At 40.7% G+C, this 23,513-nt stretch overlaps 1 protein-coding gene across 2 annotated transcripts in view; it reads left to right on the plus strand.

Moving 5' to 3' along the window:
• The window catches only part of FBN2 (fibrillin 2), a 179,733-nt gene that overhangs the window by 36,856 nt on the left and 119,364 nt on the right, over positions 1–23,513 (plus strand). For both annotated transcript variants that reach the window (XM_075727080.1, XM_075727081.1), the window contains exons 6-7: positions 2,316–2,513; positions 16,113–16,238. In XM_075727080.1, coding sequence (XP_075583195.1) covers positions 2,316–2,513; positions 16,113–16,238 — 324 coding nt within the window. The remainder of the gene's footprint in view (positions 1–2,315; positions 2,514–16,112; positions 16,239–23,513) is intronic.

A 23,513-nucleotide genomic window follows, 5' to 3' on the forward strand; every position in this document is an offset into this window, starting at 1 on the left:
GTACTTCAGTCATTAATGAGAAAATTAAATGAATGGACTCTTTTCAATCATTTGTATTACTATCATATTAGCAGTGTATATAAATTAGTTGAGATTAGAATGGGAATCCGCTCATTGATCAGTAGTAGAAGCTTTTTCCATGCATATGAAGCTCATTACTTTTGCTGTGTGACATAGAGAATGCTTTTACAGGTAATATTAGGCAATAAGTTATAATACAGCTATTTGCTAAAAAGCGCAATACTGTTTTCCAAGAATGAAATAGTGTTGTCATTGAATTCAATAGCAAAATACCCATTTGTTTTTACTGGCATCAGGATTTAATTCCATTTTTTTCAGTTAAATTCTAGCAGTTCTGGTTTTCTTCTGCTGGCAGGCTGACCATTGCTGACGATTTGCAGGTTAAATGCAGTCTATCATGTATTCCCCTCAGTCTTTGTGACAACTGAGTAAACTGTATATGAAAGAAGTATACAGTCATAATCTGTGATGGAGTCTTTTCCTTACCCTTACCCCTTAACTAAAATTCAGACAAGATTACAGTGACTTACTGGAATGTAAATCTTTGATGGTTGGAGCTTGTGTTTCAAATATTTGTCATTCTCATACGAGGCTATAGCTTGATGGGATCACTGTCTTCTGCTATCAGTTGTCAGGATCTGTATTTTATGTTAAAAATTCATCTCTCTCTGATTTGGCAAGGGCCTTGGACATAATTAAACTGAGACCATTGTAAAGCTGCTTGTCTATCAGTATGGTGGATGAAAGATCACTGAAACCTTTTTCTAATGGACAGGATTTTCTTTTTATAATGTACATATTGGCGTGGTGGACACGGGAGAAGCTCAAAGGTATAACTCTGAAGATTATTTTCTAATGAAAATCAGAAGATTAAAATTCATGGTCCTTACTGAGTATTTAAGATCTTTAATCTTCTTTTATGGTTAGGCATTTTTGTTGTGGATACGTAATGTGCCTGCTTAACTTTATTTAAAGTGAACAGCCTAGTTGAAATTAACTGCCAACGTTTATAAATGACTGGGTGCAAAAGTCTTTCCCGGACTGATACCTGAATGAACCTTTTCAAAGATAGGGAGCAGAACATTTATTTCCATTTGAGCCAGCTTTTACATTAAGAGCCTTGTGTCTTAGTGCAAAGAAAACTTAATATGAGGTCTCACAGGGAAGAGCATTTTCTCCCTTTCCAAACATGTCAAAGCTCTTATTTTTATTCTTTAGGGTGAAAGTACCGAATTCTAGAAGGCATCAGTTGTCCCATTTGTAGCTTTGTTGTGAGACCAATTGCACACTAATGAAAGTGTGCGGAAGACAGTGTGTGACCCTCATATCAGTATCAGAGTCTGTTTTCAGTAGGAAAAAAAAAATAGGACAGGATAGCGGGGAGAAGAGCCGTAACCCCACTGTTATGCCTTCTTTCATGTGACTGAGTCTGAGTGGAAGCTTTGCATTTTTTTCTTTTTTTTCCCCTCTTAAACTTTCCATAAGGATATGAAATCTGGCTTAGAGCAACCATCTGTTTCTCATTTGTTCCTAGAGAATTTCAGTTAATTGTTGTTCCCAGTTTGTGTTGCCTCATAAGGTCAAAAAATCTTTCTCTTTATACAGGTTGAATCTTAATGAGTTAACTGTTTACAGGAATTTGACTAGCAGTATATTTTCATGTAGTTTGTATGCTATATTCTGTGTACTTGATATAGCTTGAATAGGTTGCATTATCTCATATTATTCCTCTGAAAATAAATGGTGGTTTACAAATTAGTCCTCTGTAGGTAGCACTATTTTGCAGTAAGCGTTCCAGCAGGAATGTTGATTCCGTGACGGTTGCTGGCATGGACCTTGATCAGTGGGGAGTGAACAAATGTGTGGTTGCTGTGGTCTGTAGTTCCCTTGCCTGAATCATCATGAAGTAACTCAGGAACAAGAAAATCAGTTCCCAGTCCTTGTTTCCTTAATCTGATCCGCTCTTTTGATTGTTTGCTTATTAGTTTGTAAAACTCTTTCAGTTACTATGGATTTTACTGGACACATTGTCAATGCACAGATCAGTTGTGGGTCCACATGCCTTTCACTACTTGCATTTATCAGAAACAAATAAATTGAAAGCTAAGATAACCTTGTGAAAATCATTACCTTCAGTGGAAGGTGTCATGCTACTTCTGTAAGCAGTAACAATTTAAATATCCTGGTCCTCTTGGAATTTGCTTAAATAGGTATTTACTGTATTAAAAATTGTTTCCTTCTATAGTTACTAGTACACTGTCTTGTATAATACAGTGATCTTTCCTTTTTTCCAGATTACAGAACAGGCCCATGTTTCACACAAGTTAGCAACCAGATGTGTCAGGGCCAGCTAACTGGAATTGTTTGCACAAAAACCCTCTGTTGTGCAACTATTGGGCGTGCATGGGGTCACCCCTGTGAAATGTGCCCTGCTCAGCCTCAGCCATGCCGTCGTGGCTTCATCCCTAATATTCGCACTGGAGCATGTCAAGGTAAGCCTTCTGGTTTAAATTGTCCGTGACTGTTGTGTTGCTGATATACTTGACAATCTTGCATCCACTTAAAACAAAATCACTGTTTTCCTTGTGTGTGTTCTGTGTCTTACTTTTGATAAAATTTGGATATACTTTGCTGCTTCCAGATTTTAGCTAGTGTACACATAGAACAAAACTCAAGTGCCTGGAAAAAATGAATGCCAATCAAGGAGCCATAAATACAGAGCATGAAAAGGTCAGAATGTCTGTTGAGCACAGCCATTAGATACTGCAGTAGAGCACCAATCAGGCAACTGGCTTATGTTGCTGTAGCCCTTAACTAATATACACTTCATTGATTCTACTGAAAAAAATCACTATTTCTTGCTACTGAGTTGTTTTCTTTCTAAGTAGTTGGGAGTTATTATATAGATTTTTTTTTTTTTTTTTTTTTTTTTTGTAATCCCATCATTTAGATAAAGCACATAGTGAACCTTCTGGATGCTCTGGATTATTTGTACAGGGTGAGAGAAATGCATGAGTAAGGAAGGACTTCAGTTTTCTATGTTTATATTCATAAAATGTTTGACAAATGGGAAAACCTTCTTGCCTTACCCAATATCTATTTCTACGGTGTTAAGAGACTTGCTGCTTCTCCTTTCTGTTGTTACTGCAATCCACCTACCCTGAAAGATACGTATCTGTTCTGCTGTAGCTGCTTGGCTAAATTTTAGAACAAACTGCATAGAGAATGCAATAGCAGAGGGTACTAGAACTCCCGAAGGAGAATATACTACTTTTCTGTTACAGGCTGACGCACATGGTCAGTTTGCAGGCTGTGTTGTCTTAGAACATTCCCAAGAAGCAATGGAATCCAAGTAGGTGCTGTGGTCAGACCCTACGCCGCAATCTACCCCTTGAAGAAATAATGTTCAGAGTCTGAGGTACAACAGTCTGTTGTTGCTTGATGAGTGCGCACACTCCACCTTGTTTGAGCAAGAGGGCTATATAGTGCCAGTCTATTTTGTAGTATCATCTTGGAGGTGGCTTGCAATTGTGTGTTGACCAACATGAAGGATGTTCTGGTGCTGTCGGCCAGACATCCCAGTTGCATGAGGGTATCTTTGATGATAATGTTAGTCTTAATGTTGCTATCTGGAATAAACCAGTCAGCCTCCCATCCCATCACAGATTTCAGCCATCAACCCATAGTCATTTCTTCCCAAGTGAGTGTTTCTTGCTTTACCTGATAGTTATGCCCAGTTAAGGGGTGCAGCATATGGAGCATCCATTTCCTAGGGCAAAATATAATTGTACCTAGGGTGCAGGTGGCTGGCTGATAGACATTTTTCCAAGTTTTCTTTTTCCACCCATTAAAGTTGGGATAGGCATATTCATCACTACACAGCCATACCATCCCTCGGGGCGTCCATACCACCATGGAAACATTCTTTTACCACATGAATAAATCTCGATGTATAGTATAAGACCAGAGGGCCCACTTCTCTTGAGATGGGTTGATGAGTTTAGACTTTTGGACCTTAGAGTAATTCACTGCATGGGCCCACTTACATAGATTTCGTGTTCCTCCTAAGTGGATGTACCAGAAAACATCTTGTATTTGAAAACAAGGAATTTGAAATGAGCATGGGAGTCGCTGTTTTACCACTTCTAAAGGGAACCAATCAATGTCCCACAGAGTACCATTGCATGTTTCACCTGGGTCTGTCATGTCACAGTCTTGCACTGTATAGAAAACAGAGATGTTAGGCTTTGATGCATTAAAGTGGGCTAAATTAAATCCACTGCTTGGGGTGGTCCAATTCCAGTCCCAAGTATGGGTGGTGTTACTGGTGGTCCAGCCATCTACCCCTTCCAGGCAGCTTTCACTGTCATTTAGGCTCAAGCACATGGGACCTGAAGCTGGAGGTATACAACACACCTGGACACCTTCAGTGGTACTAAGGGGACCTGCTGTTTTGGAAATGTTTGCTATTAATTCTGATGTATCAATGCCTGAGCCGTAAAGGTGAGCTCTCAGCTGATGTTAGAGTGGCAATACAGGCAGAAAACAGACAACCATTAATGCCCACATCTCACGCAAAATTGATTACCATTTCCAAGACTACATTACTTTTAAGCCCTCCCTGAGTGGAAACATCTGTCTGTGGGGCTGCGCTAGTGGCCGTCAGGAAACAGAGGCCAAGCTACTTCATATTGGAATGGTTCAGGCACCTGCAACACCGCTCGAAATGCAGCTGGTTGGCCACATGCTAACAGAAGCAACCCTGCACCAAGCCCTTCCAGAACAGAACCTGCTCTAGCCTACCACTGTGAGGTAGTGTCATTTGCTGCCTTTGTCTTAGAGGTATGGTGCTGCATGCCTTACAGCTGCACCAAAAATTCAAAAAACCTACATGAACTTGTACTGACCTGGTCGCTAGAGGCAAACCTCTCCACTCCCTCCAGTAAGTGAATTAACACCACCCAGTATTCTCACTATGCTAGCAACAGGGCCTCAGGGGAATACAAGGACCGTGTACCATACAAGTAACAAAATTATGCTGTTCTGAGTTGTGAATTGATCCAGCACATTCCTGCATAACAGAAAAGAAAATGGTCTCAGTAGGAAAAGGCCAGATGGTTACCCCTGGATCCACTTGTGGGAAATTTTTAGGGTCTTGCTATCAGGAGTCTAAATGCTCCAGATGTTATTATGCATGCTGAAAAGGAGGCCTTGTTTAAGTCTCTCGGTCGGGTGGTTAAAAGATACTGCTTGCCCAGTCTGCAGGTCTTGAGGCACTCCCGGGGCAGTTGACAGGTTCAGCAAGGGCAGTCCAGGTGGAAAAGCCTTGCCCATCCGTTGGCCATATGTGCCCCGATGGAAATTATTTTTTGGCCAGGGCTGTTCAGAAGCAGCTTTCCCAATCAGGCGTGTGGAGCTGTAGTACTTGTTTTAGGTCAGGAACAAAAGCAACTTTGACTTGGCAATGTCTCTTCATGAGGAAGGTGCAACACCACCCAGGCAGTGGGCACTGAGGTTGGTCACCTAGTCCTTGAATGTGAACACATGCATGGGGAGAGGTACCCAGGGTTGCCATGAAGGCAGAGGAAAACCAAGAGATTTGGGCTCCAGTGTCAATCAAACATTTCACAGGGAATCTATTAGGGCCCAGGCTGGTAATGGCATGTGGACCCCCCTTGGTGTCCCACTTGAAAAGTTTAAGCTGCTGTACCCAGGACACCAGACAGGGTATGGGCACTACTAGTTTTCCACTGCTGGGGTGGTAGCATGCCAAACAGCATCTAGAGCCTCTCTGGCATCTTTATAAAAAGAGTTGGCGGATAGGCGATCTGCATCCTTGCCACGCTGGCTGGCTTCATGGGCAGCTTCGACCATAGTCCCTAAAACTGCTAGTGGGTTTCTTCGGCATTAATTCTAGTGACTAATTAGACTAATTCTAGTCTAAAACTTCCCTCCACAGCCTGGTTCTGACATCTTTCTCATCTCTCATCCCGCTTGAAGATTTAACTTGAGGTCCCACATGACCTTGTTTGAGGGTTCTGGCCTCTTTTCAGAGGTTTTGGTCAGGTGACATCTTCATTGCACCCTATCATTCTAGCCTTCTTTGTTAGTTGATTTACAAACCATCCCAAATTGTTTTGTCTGTTTTGCATTGCATGGGCAGTACTAATTAAGATTAATTTAAGCTTGGGTCCCAACCTTTGTGTGAGCACTCCTAATTTATCGAGGTTTGGGATCAGATACAATGGTGAGTCTGAAGCTTCCCCACCATTATTGCATCCCCTTTGATCAACAAACAGTTTAACAGCCAACTGCACTCATCCATTAGTTAATTCGTGAGCAGGGCAAGCGCAAATACGCTCTTGTTCTCCTTGCTGCAGTTTAGGGACACCCCACCCCCCATCCAATAGGCGGCTTGGGCAGTCAGGGAACACAGTGCTCCCAGACCTGTGCTGAGAAAGACGCCAGCCTCCCGGCCTCCCTCCTGAGCTTTCTCTTGATCAAAACCTATTTGATCACCTCCCACTCATGAACTCATTTGACCCACTTAATTGCAGACTCATCAGGCTGTTTACCAAATTCCCTCTCTAACTTGGCCAGATCTTGTCCAGATGAGAGAGCTCCAGAGATGGAGCTAAGGTGATGGAGCCACAAAGGTGATGAAGGGACTGGACCTCTCCTCTGAGGAAAAGCTGAATGAGCTGGGACTCTTCAGCCTGGAGAAGAGATGGCTCAAGGGGGATCTCATCAGTATGTATAAAAACCTGAAGGGAGGGTGCAAAGAGGACAGAGCCAGGCTCTAAGTGTCAGGACAAGAGTCAATGGGCACAAACTGGAACACAGGAAAATCCTCCTCAACATCAGGAATCATTTTCTTACTGTGAGGGTGGCCAAGCACTGGCACGGGTTGTCCAGAGAGGTTGTGGAGTCTTCGTCCTTGCAGACATTCAAAAGCCATCTGGACAAGATCCTTGACAACCTGCTGTAAGTGTCTCTGCTGGAGCAGGGTGATTGGACCAGAGGTCCCTTCCAACCTCAACCAGTCTGTGACTCTGTGAAAAACATCCTGATGCAGGCAGCTTCTGTTGCTCATGTTACAAAAGATTTCAGGGAAGTTACTCTTCTACTGCTTCAAAAGAAGCTAGTTAATGTCCTCCTTTTCTCACTTTCATTTCCCTGTTCCTTCTCTTTTAGTATTCTCTGCAGCCCCATGTATTGCAGCATTATTCTTAGTGCTGCTTTCCCCTACACTGCATCATAGCTCAGTGACTTAAATTTTCACAAATCTAACGAAGTCAGTTGTTTGGCTGGATTTCTACTTCAGGTCTCCTCTATAAGAATTCTTGGTAAGATTCCTATATGAACCTGAGTTGAAAACTTGAGAGAAAATCAAGGTGTTGTAAGATTTTTAATTCTTAGAAATTAAAACTTGATGAAACATCTTTTTGGATTTTTCCCTCAGTTTTCATTCATGCAGTGGTATGGTTGACCTGAAACTACAGCTGAAGCTATTAGCTCAAATTCACTTCTGTGGAACTCCTCACAGCATTACCTTAGCAAAGGCATCTATTTTATTTAAAATACTTAGGTTAGTTTTAAGCAACAATAAATCCCTTCATTTTTCTTCATTTCAAATATTTGCTTTCCTGTTTTTCTGTGCTTACACTGCTTAAAGCATCCAAATTATGCTAAGGAGAAATACTTAGGATTGTGCTTTTCCTTATATGTCAGAAATAGGCCTCTGTCTGCGTATACCAGCTTATGTTTTACTGTTCATCTTGAAGTGATTAGAAAGTTTTAGACATTCTTTTCATAACAATGTCATAAACAGAAACAGCGTACTGAAGGCATGCATGTTGGTTACAATCTCCAAGTCAAACTCTTTTGTATGACAAAGATGTTGGCCAGATATAATGAATTCTTAAAACTTCTCTGCCAAACTGATCCTGGTATAGCTTCTTGGGCTTCATTTAAATTGTGTGAGAGATCAGTAGATCTCTTTAGCACCTGTGCCCACAATACTGTGTTTTCTTTTTCTGCCAGCATATTCTGTGTGGGAAATATATTTAAGTTACATAGTTACCATCTTTGCTGAATTCTGCTAGGGAGCATAGAAACAATGCAGTAGTCTACTTTGTGTGATGGATGAACAAAGGAAGTTTAAACAGCCATCATTTTTGCTATATTTTTGGCATATTATTACTATATGGGAAGATCTGATTGTATTTATGTCAGCAGGAGTTAGCATCTGATGTTACAAGATGATGGTAAGGTACAAACAAATGAAGGAAAGTTAGATTTTCTGTGTGGAAAAGGAGAGACGTAAAATTTCTTTGTTCCACAAAATCCTTGCCTTTACTTCCAACAGTTGAGCAGTCCCTTTTAAGCTCTGAGTACTGGTCCTCCTGACCTAAGTTCTGTGGTGTTTGCAGGCTGATAGCATGTTGTCTACTCTGTCCTGAATTATCAGACCACTCTACTGGAGGAAGGGACTGGATGTAGCACTTGACACTGTGGAGGCACTGTTTACCTTTCCAAACTCCATATCAGGGTACATAGTCTGTAGAAATAAGCTGCAGAATTTTGCTACAGCTAGGTATGAAAATTTTAGAAAAAAGCCGTACAGCAGTGTTATTCAGTGGGGGTCAAAAAAACCTCCAACAGTGAGTTAAAGTAGAAAGTCTAGGAGGGAGCCAAGGGGTATGCTGAACAGACAAACTGGGACTGAGGTACTTGCTACTACACTGCAGTAGTGCAAAGAAATACCATCAACTCTTAAAATACCTGTGCCAAACTCATCCTGGCAGAGAAAGGTGAATGGAGAGTTTAATCCAAATAGTAGGAGTAAAGGGTGGTAGATCTTGTGAGTTGTGCATAGACAGAAGCTGCAATGATAGCAGGTATGGCTGCACAGAGGTGGATGGTGAAGAAAAAGATAAAGGGGTCAAGATGGAGCTCTGGGGGGGTGCTACAAAAATTTTAACAAGAGAGGAGTATTAGCAATTCAGGAAACAGTTGTTCTCCAAGTGTGGCAACCCCTATCTAAGGAGGCTTCATTTCATGAAATAGAAGGGTCATATGAGACTGGCATTAAATATTTTCTCTGAGGGTTTTAGAAACAAATACAGGGATCTGGCTAAGGCTTTTTAATTCTTTTATTTCTGCTGATGACATCAGATTTACAGAGACTTTTATTATTTATTATTATTGGTATTCAGTGAAACTATGTTTGTCACCTATCGATTAAACCGGACTCATTCAGTCCACAGTTTGAATGCTTGGCATTTTTGAAGTGAATGCATACATCAGCAGATAGCCTAGTTTGGAATTGATATAAACAAGTCAGAATCAGTAGAAATTGTGAGCCTTACTATTGGAAAATAGGTCATAATTTCAATATGTGTTAGATGTCAGAATGTGACAAGATTTAACCGCTGAGTATGAAGTTGCTCCTACTTTTCACAGGGTGTGCATGTTGCAATCTTAGTGTATCTTAAATGGCTCTTCAGCACCTTTTCAGGATTAATTATGTTCTCTGAGTAATGTGCTAATATAGAACATTATGGTAGTATTGTTATTTCATTTTTACTATGAACAGCTTTTAAAAAAATAGAGAAACAAAACCAATCAAAATTCAAATTGTTTGGTTTTGATTCCCCTTGCCCCGCAAGTTTCTCTTCAGTCATTGCTTAAACAGGAATTGTAGCTGTTCAGACATCCCTCTTCCCAAGAATTCAGGCAGGAGGAAGTTAAATGTTCCACTTGCAAGTACTTTATTGCCATTGCTACAAGGCCTTAGGAATAGCGTAATGGCAGAAATCCTGTGTTGGACGTTTTCTCAGTTCCTCCTTGCATTCCTCAACAGTCCATTTCTCAGCTACACCCTTTCCCTTCAGACAGTTAATTTTAAGGAGAGAAAAATAGTCCTGGCTGAATAGCTCTTGAAAATATGAAGGTTATACTTCCTGCTACCATTGCTGACATTGTTAAGTATATATAGCCATTACAGGAGAAAACATCCCAAAAAATCTGTTTTATGGTAGTAATATACTGTACTGACTATTAAAGGCACTGACATGCACTGGACAAAAGAGAGAAGACAGGTGAAGGTTCAAATTCACAATGAAGAGTGATAGATGATAATTTTTAGATAATCTGGTGTTTGGAATTAATGTGTCTGGTTTAGTGACAGTATTAACAGTGTCATCGACGATCCCATCCGGCTGTCATGAAAGTAAGTATTAGAACAGGAAAAAAAGCCTTAGTATTATTTCTGTTGTATGTTTGTATTTGTAGTATTTCTGTTATCTACGATGCAGAGGAGGAACCAACAGTTTTCCATTGTATTGATGACTAGTTTACTTTTTAGTTCCCACATGCCAAATCCATTGCAAAGAAAATCCCCATACATATTATAGGTAGAATTCAAGAGAAAATTTGTATTTGGGTAATTGTTATTCCTACCATTGTAAATAAAAAGTACACTCTTCAAAATTTGTGCGTAAAATCTGAGAGGAGTTATTTTGCCTGAGGTTTTTAGTTCTTCAGAGTTTTTTGAGAAACAGTCCACTCATCAGAAAGGGAAGCTGAATTTGGCTGTGTTTTCAAAGGTACCTGTTTAAAGCTGGCTGTGCAAATCCTGCAGGCATTTTGCAGAGAAAACTGCAAAAGGGAGGAACCTTTTTTCACTTGGCAGATTTTATCAAGACTATGAACACATGGAAACATTCTACCTAATCTGTAGCATATTGAATCTCTGTATACAGAACTGTATCTAAAGAGTTATTCATCTAATTTTCTGTTTATGGCAAAAAGTTTATTCCATTAATGTGGTTGGGGTTTAAAAGTGTGAGTAAATGGATAATTAATAATGCTAAAACTTATGTGTGGCTTAGCCTGACTGTCAAAGATAGAAAAAAGTAAATAAAAATATGTTTCATTTCAAATTTGTTGTATTTTCAGAAAAAAATGTTCTTCTATCTTAAATTGGCATTTAGGAAGCAATTAAAAAAATATGCCCTTTTAAGAAAATACTTTTGTCCTTTCTGACTTTTCTCAGTTCCAAAACACTAATGAGAAGTTAAAAGAAACTTGTGTTTTTGTCAAAAGGTGGTACTGATGAAAAAAAGCATCAGGCTTGTAGTGTGTATATATGTTTTTAAGCTAACATTGAATATACTCATTCTCTTTACATTTAAGTATGACTTGGAATAGTTAACATATAAGCCCTCACAAATTAAGATTGTTATAAGCACAGAAAAGCAAGATAGTGTGTGTGATTCAAAGATCTGCAGGATCTTACCTTTCATAGTGATACCATTTGTGTTTTCTTTATTGGACAAGCACTACACTGTGTTGCATAATTGGGGTCAGCATTTTGGACTTCAGCAGAGCTTGACATTAATTTGTCTTTTTAAAAACCCTAGGATTGGAATTGGAAGAAATTAATGGAATCAATAGATGTTAAAATTCTGTTCCCTTCAAAGCTTCAGTGATACCTTTTCTGTTTCTGGGAAATATTCATTTCCTGCTGCTACTGCCATTAATTTACTATTACTTGACATCTCTGACTTACAAAACTGTGAGAGATATGCCAGTGGTTATTTTTAACCACTGATCTGCTGGCACAGTGGCTTAATTTAAAGAAGCATTAATAAATGAAACAAGGCACAGGCATACTACATGTGGTGAATGCATTTTGAGGCCCAAGGATCAAAAGACAAATACCATACTTGTTTTACTCACGAGGGAGCTACTGGGTGTGGGCTGGGTGTGAATAAATGATGAAACCCGTTTTCTGTCTAGGTGGTGTTAAATCATGTCCAAATTCCTTAAAATACTTCAGAGATTAAATATTTGCTTTCCAGGTAAACTAGATTGCACCAAGCACTAGTTATTTAAAAGAAAAATGCTTGCAGAAAGTGTATGCCTCTGATAAAGTCCTTAATCCATTTACAATCTAACTGTTGCATTTGGACACAGTACTGTGCTGCATAAATCAGGACAGATTCAGGAACTATATGCAAACTTGTTCAGCAAATGTATTTAGAACCAAGTCCAGCTGTTAAAAAAAAAAAAAAAAAAAAAATTGCCGCCATCTTTGACTGTGAGCTTCGCAGGTGAATGGTCAAGGCATATATCATAGCTTTTACCTATAGCACAGACACCAGGAGTAACAAAAACTGGTGAAGTACTATAATGCGAGATCTCAGGTAGAATTTCAGTGTCTTGTAAGGGCTTCGAGATGATGAACATACTCCTCAAAAGGAGTGCTGTATTCTACTGTTTGTCCTACCTCATCTGTATCCCGCTGTTGCCTACATTCATAGTGGCAAAGAGCTGGTTGTAGAAGGGAAACGGTAGAGAGAAAGAAAACGAGCATGAATGTGAAGAGGAAAGAGATGCTTTCTTCTGCATCTTAAAGAAAGTTTACCAACTGCTTCATTTAATAATGCAGCTAACAGGAAAACTGACTGAAATAGAAAATAGGGTAATGGTTAAAATTCCTTGTTATTTGGCACTAATGAAAAATCTGGGGGAAAAAAGATGAAAAATATTTTTCCTACATGCTTTAAAAATATAGTAGTCTTAAATAGGTATTTTAATCACAATGGAAAAAGGAGTGAAATAAAATTGTGGGTTTTTTAAATAGGCAGTGTATTGCTTTAATGCTGTAAATGAATTCCATACTTAATTGTAATCCAAGAAGAGAAAATAGTGTGAAATTGACCTCTGCACAGAAGAAATTCTTTGGAAGCCATGTGGCTCCCTTTTCTACAGCCTGCAAAGGACACTTTTTTCTATCTATTTCACAGTGTGGAGAACTGACAAAATCAGTTGATTTTTGCTCTTCTGTGAAAGAGGAAACTGTTTGACAAGAAATATTACCTGAAATCTCACAGAAGAGCTTCTGCAGGTGTTGGAAAAAAACTCCCAAGCCTTTTCTCCTATATGAACATTTGGATGCATGTGAAATTTTGTTGTGCAGGAATTAGTACGGTTGATTCATTCTAAAGCCTCTGACAGCCATAGATTAACTGAACTTTTAAAAAGAGCTACTGAGAATCTAAATACCCACGTATAATATGTATATCATGCCTAGAGCCTATTCTCCCTTTCCATGTATACAAAGAATTCCAGTCTCCTTTAGGATTGTTTCTTTCATAGAGGCCTCTATGATCCTTGGTATTATTTTAACTGCCCATTTGCACTTACACATTGAGTCATGTGACAGTTTGGTATAAAAACCTAAAGAAATACAGGATGTTTTGTGTATAAACAAATGAGAGTGGGAAACAAAAAAACCACCACAGCTTGAACTGGAAATAGCACATAATAAAATACAACAGGAAGTTATTGAAAGTAAGATGTAAAGCAAAAATGGCAATATATTTTCTAAGAGCATTATTTAACATTGACAGTCCAGCCTTATGAAATCTATGAAGTTATAGTCCTGCTTATTACTTCAGTAAATAAAGTTACGCAGATCATTTGCCATTCAACTTACCATGGCTGAATAGCACCTATTTTCTGTTAACTTAGAATTATAGAATCATTTAGGTTGGAAAAGACCTTTAAGATCATCCAGTCCAACCATTAAACTAACACTACCAAGTCCACCACTGAACCAGTTAAGAGTCGAGCAATAATTAATTTCAGGTTTCCTGGCTTGGTGGCTGGGTTATTTTTTAATGAAGTAAAGCCAGGAATCATTAAGATTGGAAAGGACCTCTAAGATCATCAGTATAACCATCAACCCAACACCACTATGCCTACTAAACCATGTCCCAAAGTGCCATGTCTACCTGTTTTTTGAACACCTCCAGGGATGGTGACTCCACCACCTCTCTGGGCAGCCTGTTCCAATGCTTGACCACTCTTTCGATGAAGAAATTTTTCCTAATATCCAACCTAAACCTCCACTGGTGCAGCTTGAGCCCATTTCCTCTTGCCCTATCGCTAACTACTTGGGAGAAGAGACCAACACCCACCTCACTACAACCTCCTTTCAGGTAGTTGTAGAGAGCAATAAGGTCTCCCCTCAGCCTCCTCTTCTCTAGGCTAAACAACCCCAGTTCCCTCAGCCACTCTTCATAAGACCTGTGCTCCAGACCCTTCACCAGCTTCGTTGCCCTTTTCTGGACACGCTTCAGCACCTCAATGTCTTTCTTGTATTGAGGGGACCAAAACTGGACACAGTATTCCAGGTGCAGCCTCACCAGCGCTGAGTACAGGGGGACAATCACCTCCCTGCTCCTGCTGGCCACACTATTCCTGATCCAAGCCAGGATGCTGTTGGCCTTCTTGGCCACCTGGGCACACCACTGGCTCATGTTCAGCTGGCTGTCAGCCAACACCCGCAGGTCCTTTTCAGCCAGGCATCTTTCCAGCCACTCTTCCCCAAGCCTGTAGTGTTGCATGGGGTTGTTGTGACCCAAGTGCAGGACCTGGCACTTGGCCTTGCTGAATCTCATACAGTTGGCCTCGGCCCACTGATCCAGCCTGTCCGGGTCCCTCTGCAGGGCCATCCTACCCTCCAGCAGATTGATGCTCCCACCCAACTTGGTGTCATCTGCAAACTTACTGAGGGTGCACTCAATCCCCTCATCCAGATTGTTGATAAAGATATTAAACAAGACTGGCCCCAGAACAGAGCCCTGGGGAACACCGCTTGTGACCGGCTGCCAACTGGATTTAACTCCATTCACCACTACTGTCGGGGCTTGACTACCCAACCAGTTTTTTACTGAGCAAAGAGTAGGCCCATCCAAGCCATGAGCTGCCAACTTCCCAAGGAGAATACTGTGGGAGACAGTGTCAAAGGCTTTGCTGAAGTCCAGGTAGATGACGTTCACAGCCTTTCCCTCATCCACTAGGCTGGTCACCAGACTATAGAAGGAAATCAGGCTGGTCAAGCAGCACCTGCCTTTCATGAACCCATGCTGGCTGGGCCTGATCCCCTGGTTGACCTGCACATTCCTGTTGAGCGCACTCAATATGAACCCCTCCATAATCTTCCCCGGTACCAAGGTGAGGCTGACAGGCCTGTAGTTACCCAGATCCTCCTTCCAGCCCTTCTTGTAGATGGTCATCATGTTGGCAAGCCTCCAGTCATCTGGGACCCCCCCTGTTAACCAGGACTACTGATAGATGTGGAGAGTGGCTTGGTAAGCTCCTCCAACGCTCCCACAGTACTCTCGGGTGGATCCCATCCAGCCCTATAGACTTGTGAGTGCCCAGGTGGTGTAGCAGGTGGTTAACTACTTCCTCCGGTATTATGGGGGGTTTATTGTGCTGTCCGTCCCTGTCTTCCAGCTCAGGGGGCTGAATGCCCTTGGGATAACTGGTCTGGCTATTAAGACAGAGGCAAAGAAGGCATTAAGTACCTCAGCCTTTTCCTCAGCCTTTTCCTCATCCTTGGTGGCAATGTTCCCCCCGCATCCAATAAAGGATGGAGATTCTCCTTGGCTCTCTTTTTGTTGTTAATGTATTTGTAGAAACATTTTTTATTGTCTCTTACAACAGTGGCCAGATTGAGTTCTAGCTGGGCTTTTACCTTTCTAATTTCCTCTCTGCATGACCTGATTTCCTCTCTGCATGACCTTTCTCCTCTCTGCCTGATCTTGGGTAGTTTGACTTCTGTCCAGAAAGAATATCTGGCAAGAATGATCATATCTAGTTAAGGTGTACAAGAGGGGTAGGCTGTATGTACAGGCAGAGATCCTTTCAAAATAAGAATCTGCATTTTGTAATGGCTATGTGTAAGGAACAATCTAAGGGCATGGAATACCAATAGTAAGTTGTACAGATTTGACTTAAGTATACTTCTTAAATATTTAAAGCTATGTAAGTCATAAGTCAATACATGTAGTACATTTTGAGCCTATATGGAATCGAATGCAACACACATGAAGGTCTGAGTCACGTTACTGCTGTTATTGCCATATCTTATATTGATGCTGAAGTGGAGAAATGTGCTGGGGTTTGCTGTGGGTATTTTTAAGAATAATTTCAGAGCTCTGTCTATCAGTAAAAGCCATGATGAAATTTTGTATCTTAAGTCAAGTAATCCTTCTTTTCTGGCTTTGTAGATGTTGATGAATGCCAGGCTATCCCTGGAGTCTGCCAAGGAGGAAACTGCATTAATACAGTAGGTTCGTACGAGTGCAAGTGTCCTGCTGGTCACAAACAGAATGAGGCAACTCAAAAATGTGATGGTAAGTGATGTTGTCAGAGAACATACCTCAAAAGTGGTTAAGTAAAGATTCAGAGCACTTTAATAATGAAAGAAAAGGTTCTGAATAGTTGCAGTGTCTGATCTGAACAGGCATAACATCATTGTACTGTGCTTTTTGTTTCTTCTTCACAGCATCGTCTGTTTCTACTCTGCTGTTCATATTTTGCGTTAGATGTTTTTTTCTGTTTGACTCATGTCAGGAAAGACAGTGTTTATCCCATTTCAAAATTTAGAACTACTGATAAAGAGTGCATGTGTGAGCAGCATATAACTACTACGGAGTTATTAGGATTTTGTTTGTTTTCTCAAAAATACCAAAATATATGAGTACAGGTAGATATTTTCAGCCTACTGACTACAGAATGAAAAGCAAATGTGGCAGTTTTGGTAATGGATGTAAGAAATTACTGCTATGAACAGTTTGTGTTGAAGAGCCTGGGTAGGTAAAAAGTACATAGGAAATTTCCTTTTTTAGATGAAAAATCAAACAGACCATGTTTAATAAGCATAGTTTAATAAACAGACCGTGTTTATTCAGTAAACATGTTGATATAATCAAGAGCAGCAATTCTGTATAGTTTAAAGTAATGCGATAGAAAATTGCTGAGTTTTTGTGGGTTTGATGAAGACTTCACTGATTTGAGTGAATTTGCCATGCCGTTGAAAGAAATCAGAACTCTCAAACTTCACCCTAACCAGTGGGTACCTTCACATTCAAGTTACAGAGATAAGAAGACTGCTTGTTCAAGGCTTTGGCTTGTCGTTAGATGGCAATTTAAGTATTTTACCAAATTACATTATACCCAGTGTTTGGTTACAAACAAATACACGGTTTGTAGCCAATTTTGGAAGCTGTCTCAGAGTTTTCCTTAGCTGTGCCTACAGTACAGAATTCACAGAAAAATTGAGTAATACAAATCAGTTTGAAAATCACATTGTATAAGTGAAAATGTTGCATCTGGTATTGTTGCAAGTAATACTGAAGAGTAAGTAAAAAAAATATCCAAAGGTATTTTTCTCTGGTCCTGTCCTCCACCTTCTTCTGTGTTTTTTGTGTTGACTATTTTCAATTTCTGCTCAGTACACAGTGATACTCCTGTCATGAGTTTTTCTAGGGGAAATGTGGCTATATCTTGTTAAAAACTTCCAAGAAACCATTTGTAAGAAATAGAGCTGCAACTATACTACAGTTAAGGAGAAATAGAAGCAGCTTGTGTATGTGTCTGTGCATGTGCACATGTATACCTACCTAATCATATACAAGAGTGTGCTGATAGGTATCCAGGATATGCACAGAGGTTTAGGGCTCTGCAGGGAGCAAACATGTTTGCAGGGAAGGCAGGTCCATTTGAACCATTTTAGAAGGGAACACCAGGAGCCTTGCTGAGACACTGGGAAAAATAATCTCTCCGTACCCTGAAGACAATACAACAGTACAAGAGTTGTAGAGCAATAGAACAGTATGGTACCATCTGCACAGTCTTCGGCAGGATTGAAGGAGAAACCACAAGGCACCAAGTGGAGTGAGGAATCCTACAAAAGAAGATGACTGAAAGGGAGATTTTTAATCAGAGCCACTTTCCTTGGGAGAACTAAATCCAAGGCATTTAATCTACCCTGTGCTGCATGGCAACCTGTGAGGAAGAGAACTAAGCATACAGTGAGCAGCACATCCTAGTAAAATCTTTTCATTTTTTGTGGGAGACAGAATGGGAATGTAATCATAGGCAAGAGGTAGTGGGATTTTTCTTGCCAGGGAGGCAAACAGGAAGGAGTGGCTGGGTAGAATACAAGAGATTCATAGGCCCTCAATGAGGCATCAGCATAAGAAACAGAAGAGGGCAGGGTGCTTTGTTTTTTCTTCACAGGAACCCTTCTTTGGGCTTGCCCGTGTTGGAAAAAGAGGAAAGGAGGTAACTGAGACCAAGTATCTACCACTCCTGCTGTTTTTAGAAAAGGATGTCATGCTTATCAGCATGTGACCCTTTCCTTGGCTTCTTTCTCATCTCCACCAATGGGGAAAGAAGCCCAAAGGATGAAGCATCCCTTTCCATTGATTGCTAACTGCAGAAAACGCAGCTGCTGTTAGAATTGCCTACCACTTAATCACTAGCTCTTAAAATTATAACTTCCTTTTTATTTCCTTATTGCGCAGTAGTGATGAAGGGTGTGGGGGCATTAGTAATAGATGAATCAGAACATGAAGTATGAAGATGTATAGCAATAATCCAATACTACCTGCTTTTTTCTGATAATGGACTCTAATCATTTGGAAAGGTAGATTGGCAGATATCATTAACAACTACATGCAACTTAGTTTATCACTAAGTGTCCTGATTTCAGCTGGGATAGAGTTAATTTTCTTCCTAGTAGCAGGCATAGTGCTGTGTTTTGGATTTAGTAGGAGAATGTTGATAACACACTGGTGTTTTAGCTGTTGCTAAGTACTGCTTATGCTAGTCAAGGACTTTTCAGCTTCCCATGCTCTGCCAGGTGCACAAGAAACTGGGAGGGGGCACAGCCAGAACAGTTGATGCAAACTGACCAAAGGGCTATTCCATACCATATGACATCATGCTCAGTATATAAACTGGGGGGAGTTGGCTGGGGGACAGTGATTGCTGCTCGGGAACTGTCTGGGTATCAGTCGGCAGGTGGTGAGCAGTTGCATTGTGTATCACTTGCTTTGTATATTATTATTATTGTTATTATAATATTGTTATTATTATCATTACTATTTTACTTTATTTCAATTATTAAACTGTTCTTATCTCAACCCAGGAGGGTTTCTCACTCTTACTCCTCCGATTCTCTCCCCCATCCGATCGGGGTAGGGAGAGTGAGTGAGCGGCTGCGTGGTGCTTAGTTGCTGGCTGGGGCTAAACCACAACACTAAATTTATTAACAATGTCTGGCCCTACTATCAGGTCAGACACGGTGCTGTACTGATGTGGATATATAACTTGCGCACCAGAGCTAACTTACATCCTACCAGCTCAGAGCACAGGCACAGTGAACTTAACAGCTACCTATACCCACCTTAAATCTGACATATACCTGACATGATTCATTTTGTTAGTAGCTTAATGTTATCATTAGCTTCTAAGCTATATACTTCTGCAATGGTTACCCAACATTTAGGAAGTGAATAAGCATCTACTCTTTGCAATTGTCTTTGCATAACTGGCTGTTTTTACCATCATTTTGTGTTATGTGAGATATCAAACAATAAGTACAGTTACCATGATTTTGAAAAATTCTGGTGATACAGTTTATCTTTCAGTAGAATTCAAGTTTAAGTTTACTGAGCATCACAACATAAAGTACACAAAATTCAGAAACATCTTCTTGTAATTACACCATTAAATACAAACAACTATCAGAAAAAAATTTGCAAATGTTGAATGTTTTTCAAAATGTGACTGTGATGCCTCACTTGAAAGAGTGGATTTGAAAATATTAGAACTATAATCAACTCATTATTTCAAAGCTGAAGCAAAACCAGCTGTAATTGCTGAACAGATGTGTAGCGTATTTGATTGTGTAGGCAATGTATAGATTAGAAATGTATGCTTTGTTGTTACTCATCTTGGACTTGTCAGTTGCAAGACATTTCATTGGAAGGCTTTTATTGAAATTGGTATTCTTTGAATTAGATCTGTTTACTTTGGCAGGACTCAGCTTGAGACTGTTCAGAACTTTTTTGTAGTATTAAATGCAATGATTACTTTAATGTTAGAGAGTAACTTTCGGTTTTTAATGAATAGTATCCTTGTTCATTAGAAGTGCACTTTATCCTTGTTCATTAGAAATGCACTTGTTTTTTTGATTCTCTCAATCATAGTGTATTTATTATTATTCCATGAGTCTTGTACAGCAGGAGTAGGGCAACAGTGCTTTTGCCCAAACCAGCTGTTGAGGTGTTAGTCCTAAAAAAAGGCATTTCTAATGTGATAAATATGTCATCAGAGCAAAGACAGCATTTATATATCTGTTATGATGGACTGCTGTCTCAGTTCAATAAATGAAGTCCCTGTACTGATGATGTCTGTAATCAGGCCATGGCAATGCTCATGCTTTACTGCTGTTAACCCTAGAAGAGCTCCATGTGAAGGAGACCTAATACCTCCTCTCAGGCAAGGATGCAGTTAAAATACATCAAATAGATGTTTTCATAGAGATACAAAAAATGAAGGTTATTTTGTATATGTTATGTTTCTGCCTGGCATCTGCGCTCCAGCTTTGATGCCAAAAGAAGAACTTACTCAGTAATATGTTTCCTTCCTTCTGAAAATGGTAATTAAAGCATTCTTTGCATTCTACTTCTTTAACATATCTAAAGCTCTGCTTTAATTGTTAATAGTGTTATCCAGCAGTTCTCCCTGATAGTATCCACAGGAAAAGGTGAATGTATTTTTAACACGTAACTGCTTAAAAATCTGTAATACTTATGGGACTGTGTATAATAGAAGTAAAACATCATCTGCAGTGTGAAATATTTGCTATTATTTAATAGTTCAGTAATCAATGGGTTTTCATTTCCAGCTTTTTTGGCAGCCTACTGCAGAACAGGTCATATGCTCTAGCTTTGTTTCTTCTAAGCCCCTGCCACTTCTGTCTGTGGCAGTAGTTAGGTACTAATTAGTCCCTGGTCACAGCTTCCCCACTAGCTTCCCTAGTCACATAATTCCCCACAGGGGATTATGCAGGTAACAACAGCAGTGCCCAGTTTGTACCATTTTTTCTGGGGGAAAAAAAAACGAACATAATGAAACTGTTGCTTGTTAATTTGTTCATTTCCCTATGCTTTCATATCCAAGGTGGTAATGCCAAATTATACCAGCGTAATACCATGCTTGCGTTGTACTAAGAATGGAGCAGAGGATGAAAGCCAAGCCATAGTTTTATTCAGGCTCTTTTTTTTTTTTTTTTTAAATAAAGGCTTTGAGAGTGCATAATCTCTCAGTGTGAGATTTATAGGATAAAGCTATAGCAAGCTCTTCAAACAATTACATTTTCCGTTAGTGGGACTGGTCATTTGAGTGAAGTTACATCATTTATATATATGGATTGGGCCATTGGGCAGGATATAATGAATCATGGTCTCCTATGAGTTAGAACCCATGCACAGAGAAATTATTTAATAGAAACTGCATTGTTTTAATGAAGCTTTTTATTTAAAACATTATATCTAAGTGATGTCGTATGGAGTGTTCTGCTCACTCCTTTCCCTTCTTTAAGTATGGAAAACCAGATCAAATATTACTTGCTGTCTACAAAGGACAAAATCCAAGTTGGAGTCAGTAACCAGGCAAGGCTCCAGTGTTCAGAGGCAGAGGCTGGAATCTTACACTAACTGTTCAGACCTTCTTTATTTAACAGCTAGTCTTCTACTTAAGAAGGAGGGATTTAAGATCCCCTGCTATATCCTTTGCCCTTAAACATCCAGATGTATTTTGTGAGTTAGGGTTTTTTTTCCTGTTGTTCCTCCTGGAAACAATAGCTATTGTTAGAATAAGTAAGAACGTTCATGTTGTGCTTTTTGTGCCCTAATGGATTTTGCTAGAACTATGCTAAGCAATAAACATTGCTTTGCTAGGCTATTTGCTTGCGTCATATTCCTGTGTTTCTTTTAAAAAATCTAAACAGTAAAAAGGCATATATTTGGCTTCCCTTCTGAGGGGAACAGAGGATCCAGTATGCCGGGTGGACCCTCCTCATAGGGAAGTCTGCTGCCTCCCAGGAACCCAGCTCATAGATATCACCGGGAGACTTCCCAGCCTGGTACGGCCCTCAAGACTACTACCCGTTACTGCTCTTCTGTGTGGGTGCTGATGAAGTTGCAGTGCATAGCCCAAGGGTGATTAAAAGAGACTTCAGGGCCTTGGGACGGTTAGTGAGGGAATCTGGGGCACAGGTTATCTTTTCTTCCCTTCTTCCAGTTGTGGGAGGTGACATTGGTAGGAACAGGCAGATCCAATCTCTTAATACTGGCTCCGTGGCTGATGCCACCATCACAACTTTGTGTTTTTTGACGATGGGACAGCCTACATGGTACCAGGCTTGCTGGCACCAAATGGGAGCCACCTTTCTCAAAGGGGAAAGAGGGTGTGGGATGGTACACAATGGTTAGAGGGACGGGGTGCTACTATGAGCCCTCAACCTGTTGCCAAGAGGCATGCTGGGGACGCTGCAGCACAGTCAAGTCTTGCGGAGATGAGCTGGGGGCTCCTGAGATAGTTAGAGCTCACAAGGAAACCTTCGTGAAGCACCTCAAGGGAAACAAGGGATGTTCCACTAAGAACGCAACGTGGCCAGCAGCGCAGATGAAATGCCTCTACACGAATGCACACAGAATGGGGAACAAACAGGAGGAGTTGGAAGCTGCTGTGCTACTAGAAAGCTACAACCTGATTGCCATAACCAAAACTTGGTGGGACAAATCCCACGACTGGAATGTAGCTACCAATGGCTACAGGCTGTTCAGAAGGGACAGGCAAGGAAGGAGGGGCGGAGGCGTTGCCCTCTATGTAAAGCAATCAATACAGTGTGAAGAGCTGTCCCTGGAGAATAGCCACAAGCAGGTTGAAAGCTTATGCATAAGAATCAGAGACAGAGGCAACAAAGGCAACCTTGTGGTTGGTGTCTACTACAGGCCGCCTGATCAAGGAGAGCCTACTGATGAAGCCTTCTTCCTCCAGCTCTGGGAAGCTTCACGTTTGCAGACTCTCTTCCTGCTGGGGGACTTCAACCACCCCTACATTAGCTGGAAAAGCAACATGGCGAGCTGTAGGCAATCCAGGAGATTTCTGGAATGCACAGACAATAACTTCCTAAGCCAGGTAATAGACACCCCTACCCGAGGGGATGCAATACTGGACCTGATGGTCATCCATGCAAGTGAGCTCATCGGTGATGTCAAGACTGGAGGCAGCCTGGGCTGCAATGATCATGCGTTGGTGGAGTTCATGCTCCTGAGGGACATGGGAAAAGCAGTACAGTCAGGACCCTGCATTTTAGAAAAGCAAACTTCCAGCTCTTCAAGGAGTTAGTCAGAAGGACCCCCTGGGAGACGGTCCTCAGGGTCAGGGGAATGGAACAGAGCTGGCAGATCTTTAAGGACACCTTCCATAGCGCGCAAGAGCTCTCAGTCCCCAAGTGTAAGAAATCAGTCAGGGAATGGAAGAGACCAGCATGGTTCAGTCAAGACATGCTGATCAAACTAAAGAGTAAGAGGGAACTGCACAGGCAGTGG

Source organism: Pelecanus crispus, chromosome Z (genome assembly GCF_030463565.1).
Source record: "Pelecanus crispus isolate bPelCri1 chromosome Z, bPelCri1.pri, whole genome shotgun sequence".
Taxonomy (NCBI): Eukaryota; Metazoa; Chordata; class Aves; order Pelecaniformes; family Pelecanidae; genus Pelecanus; species Pelecanus crispus.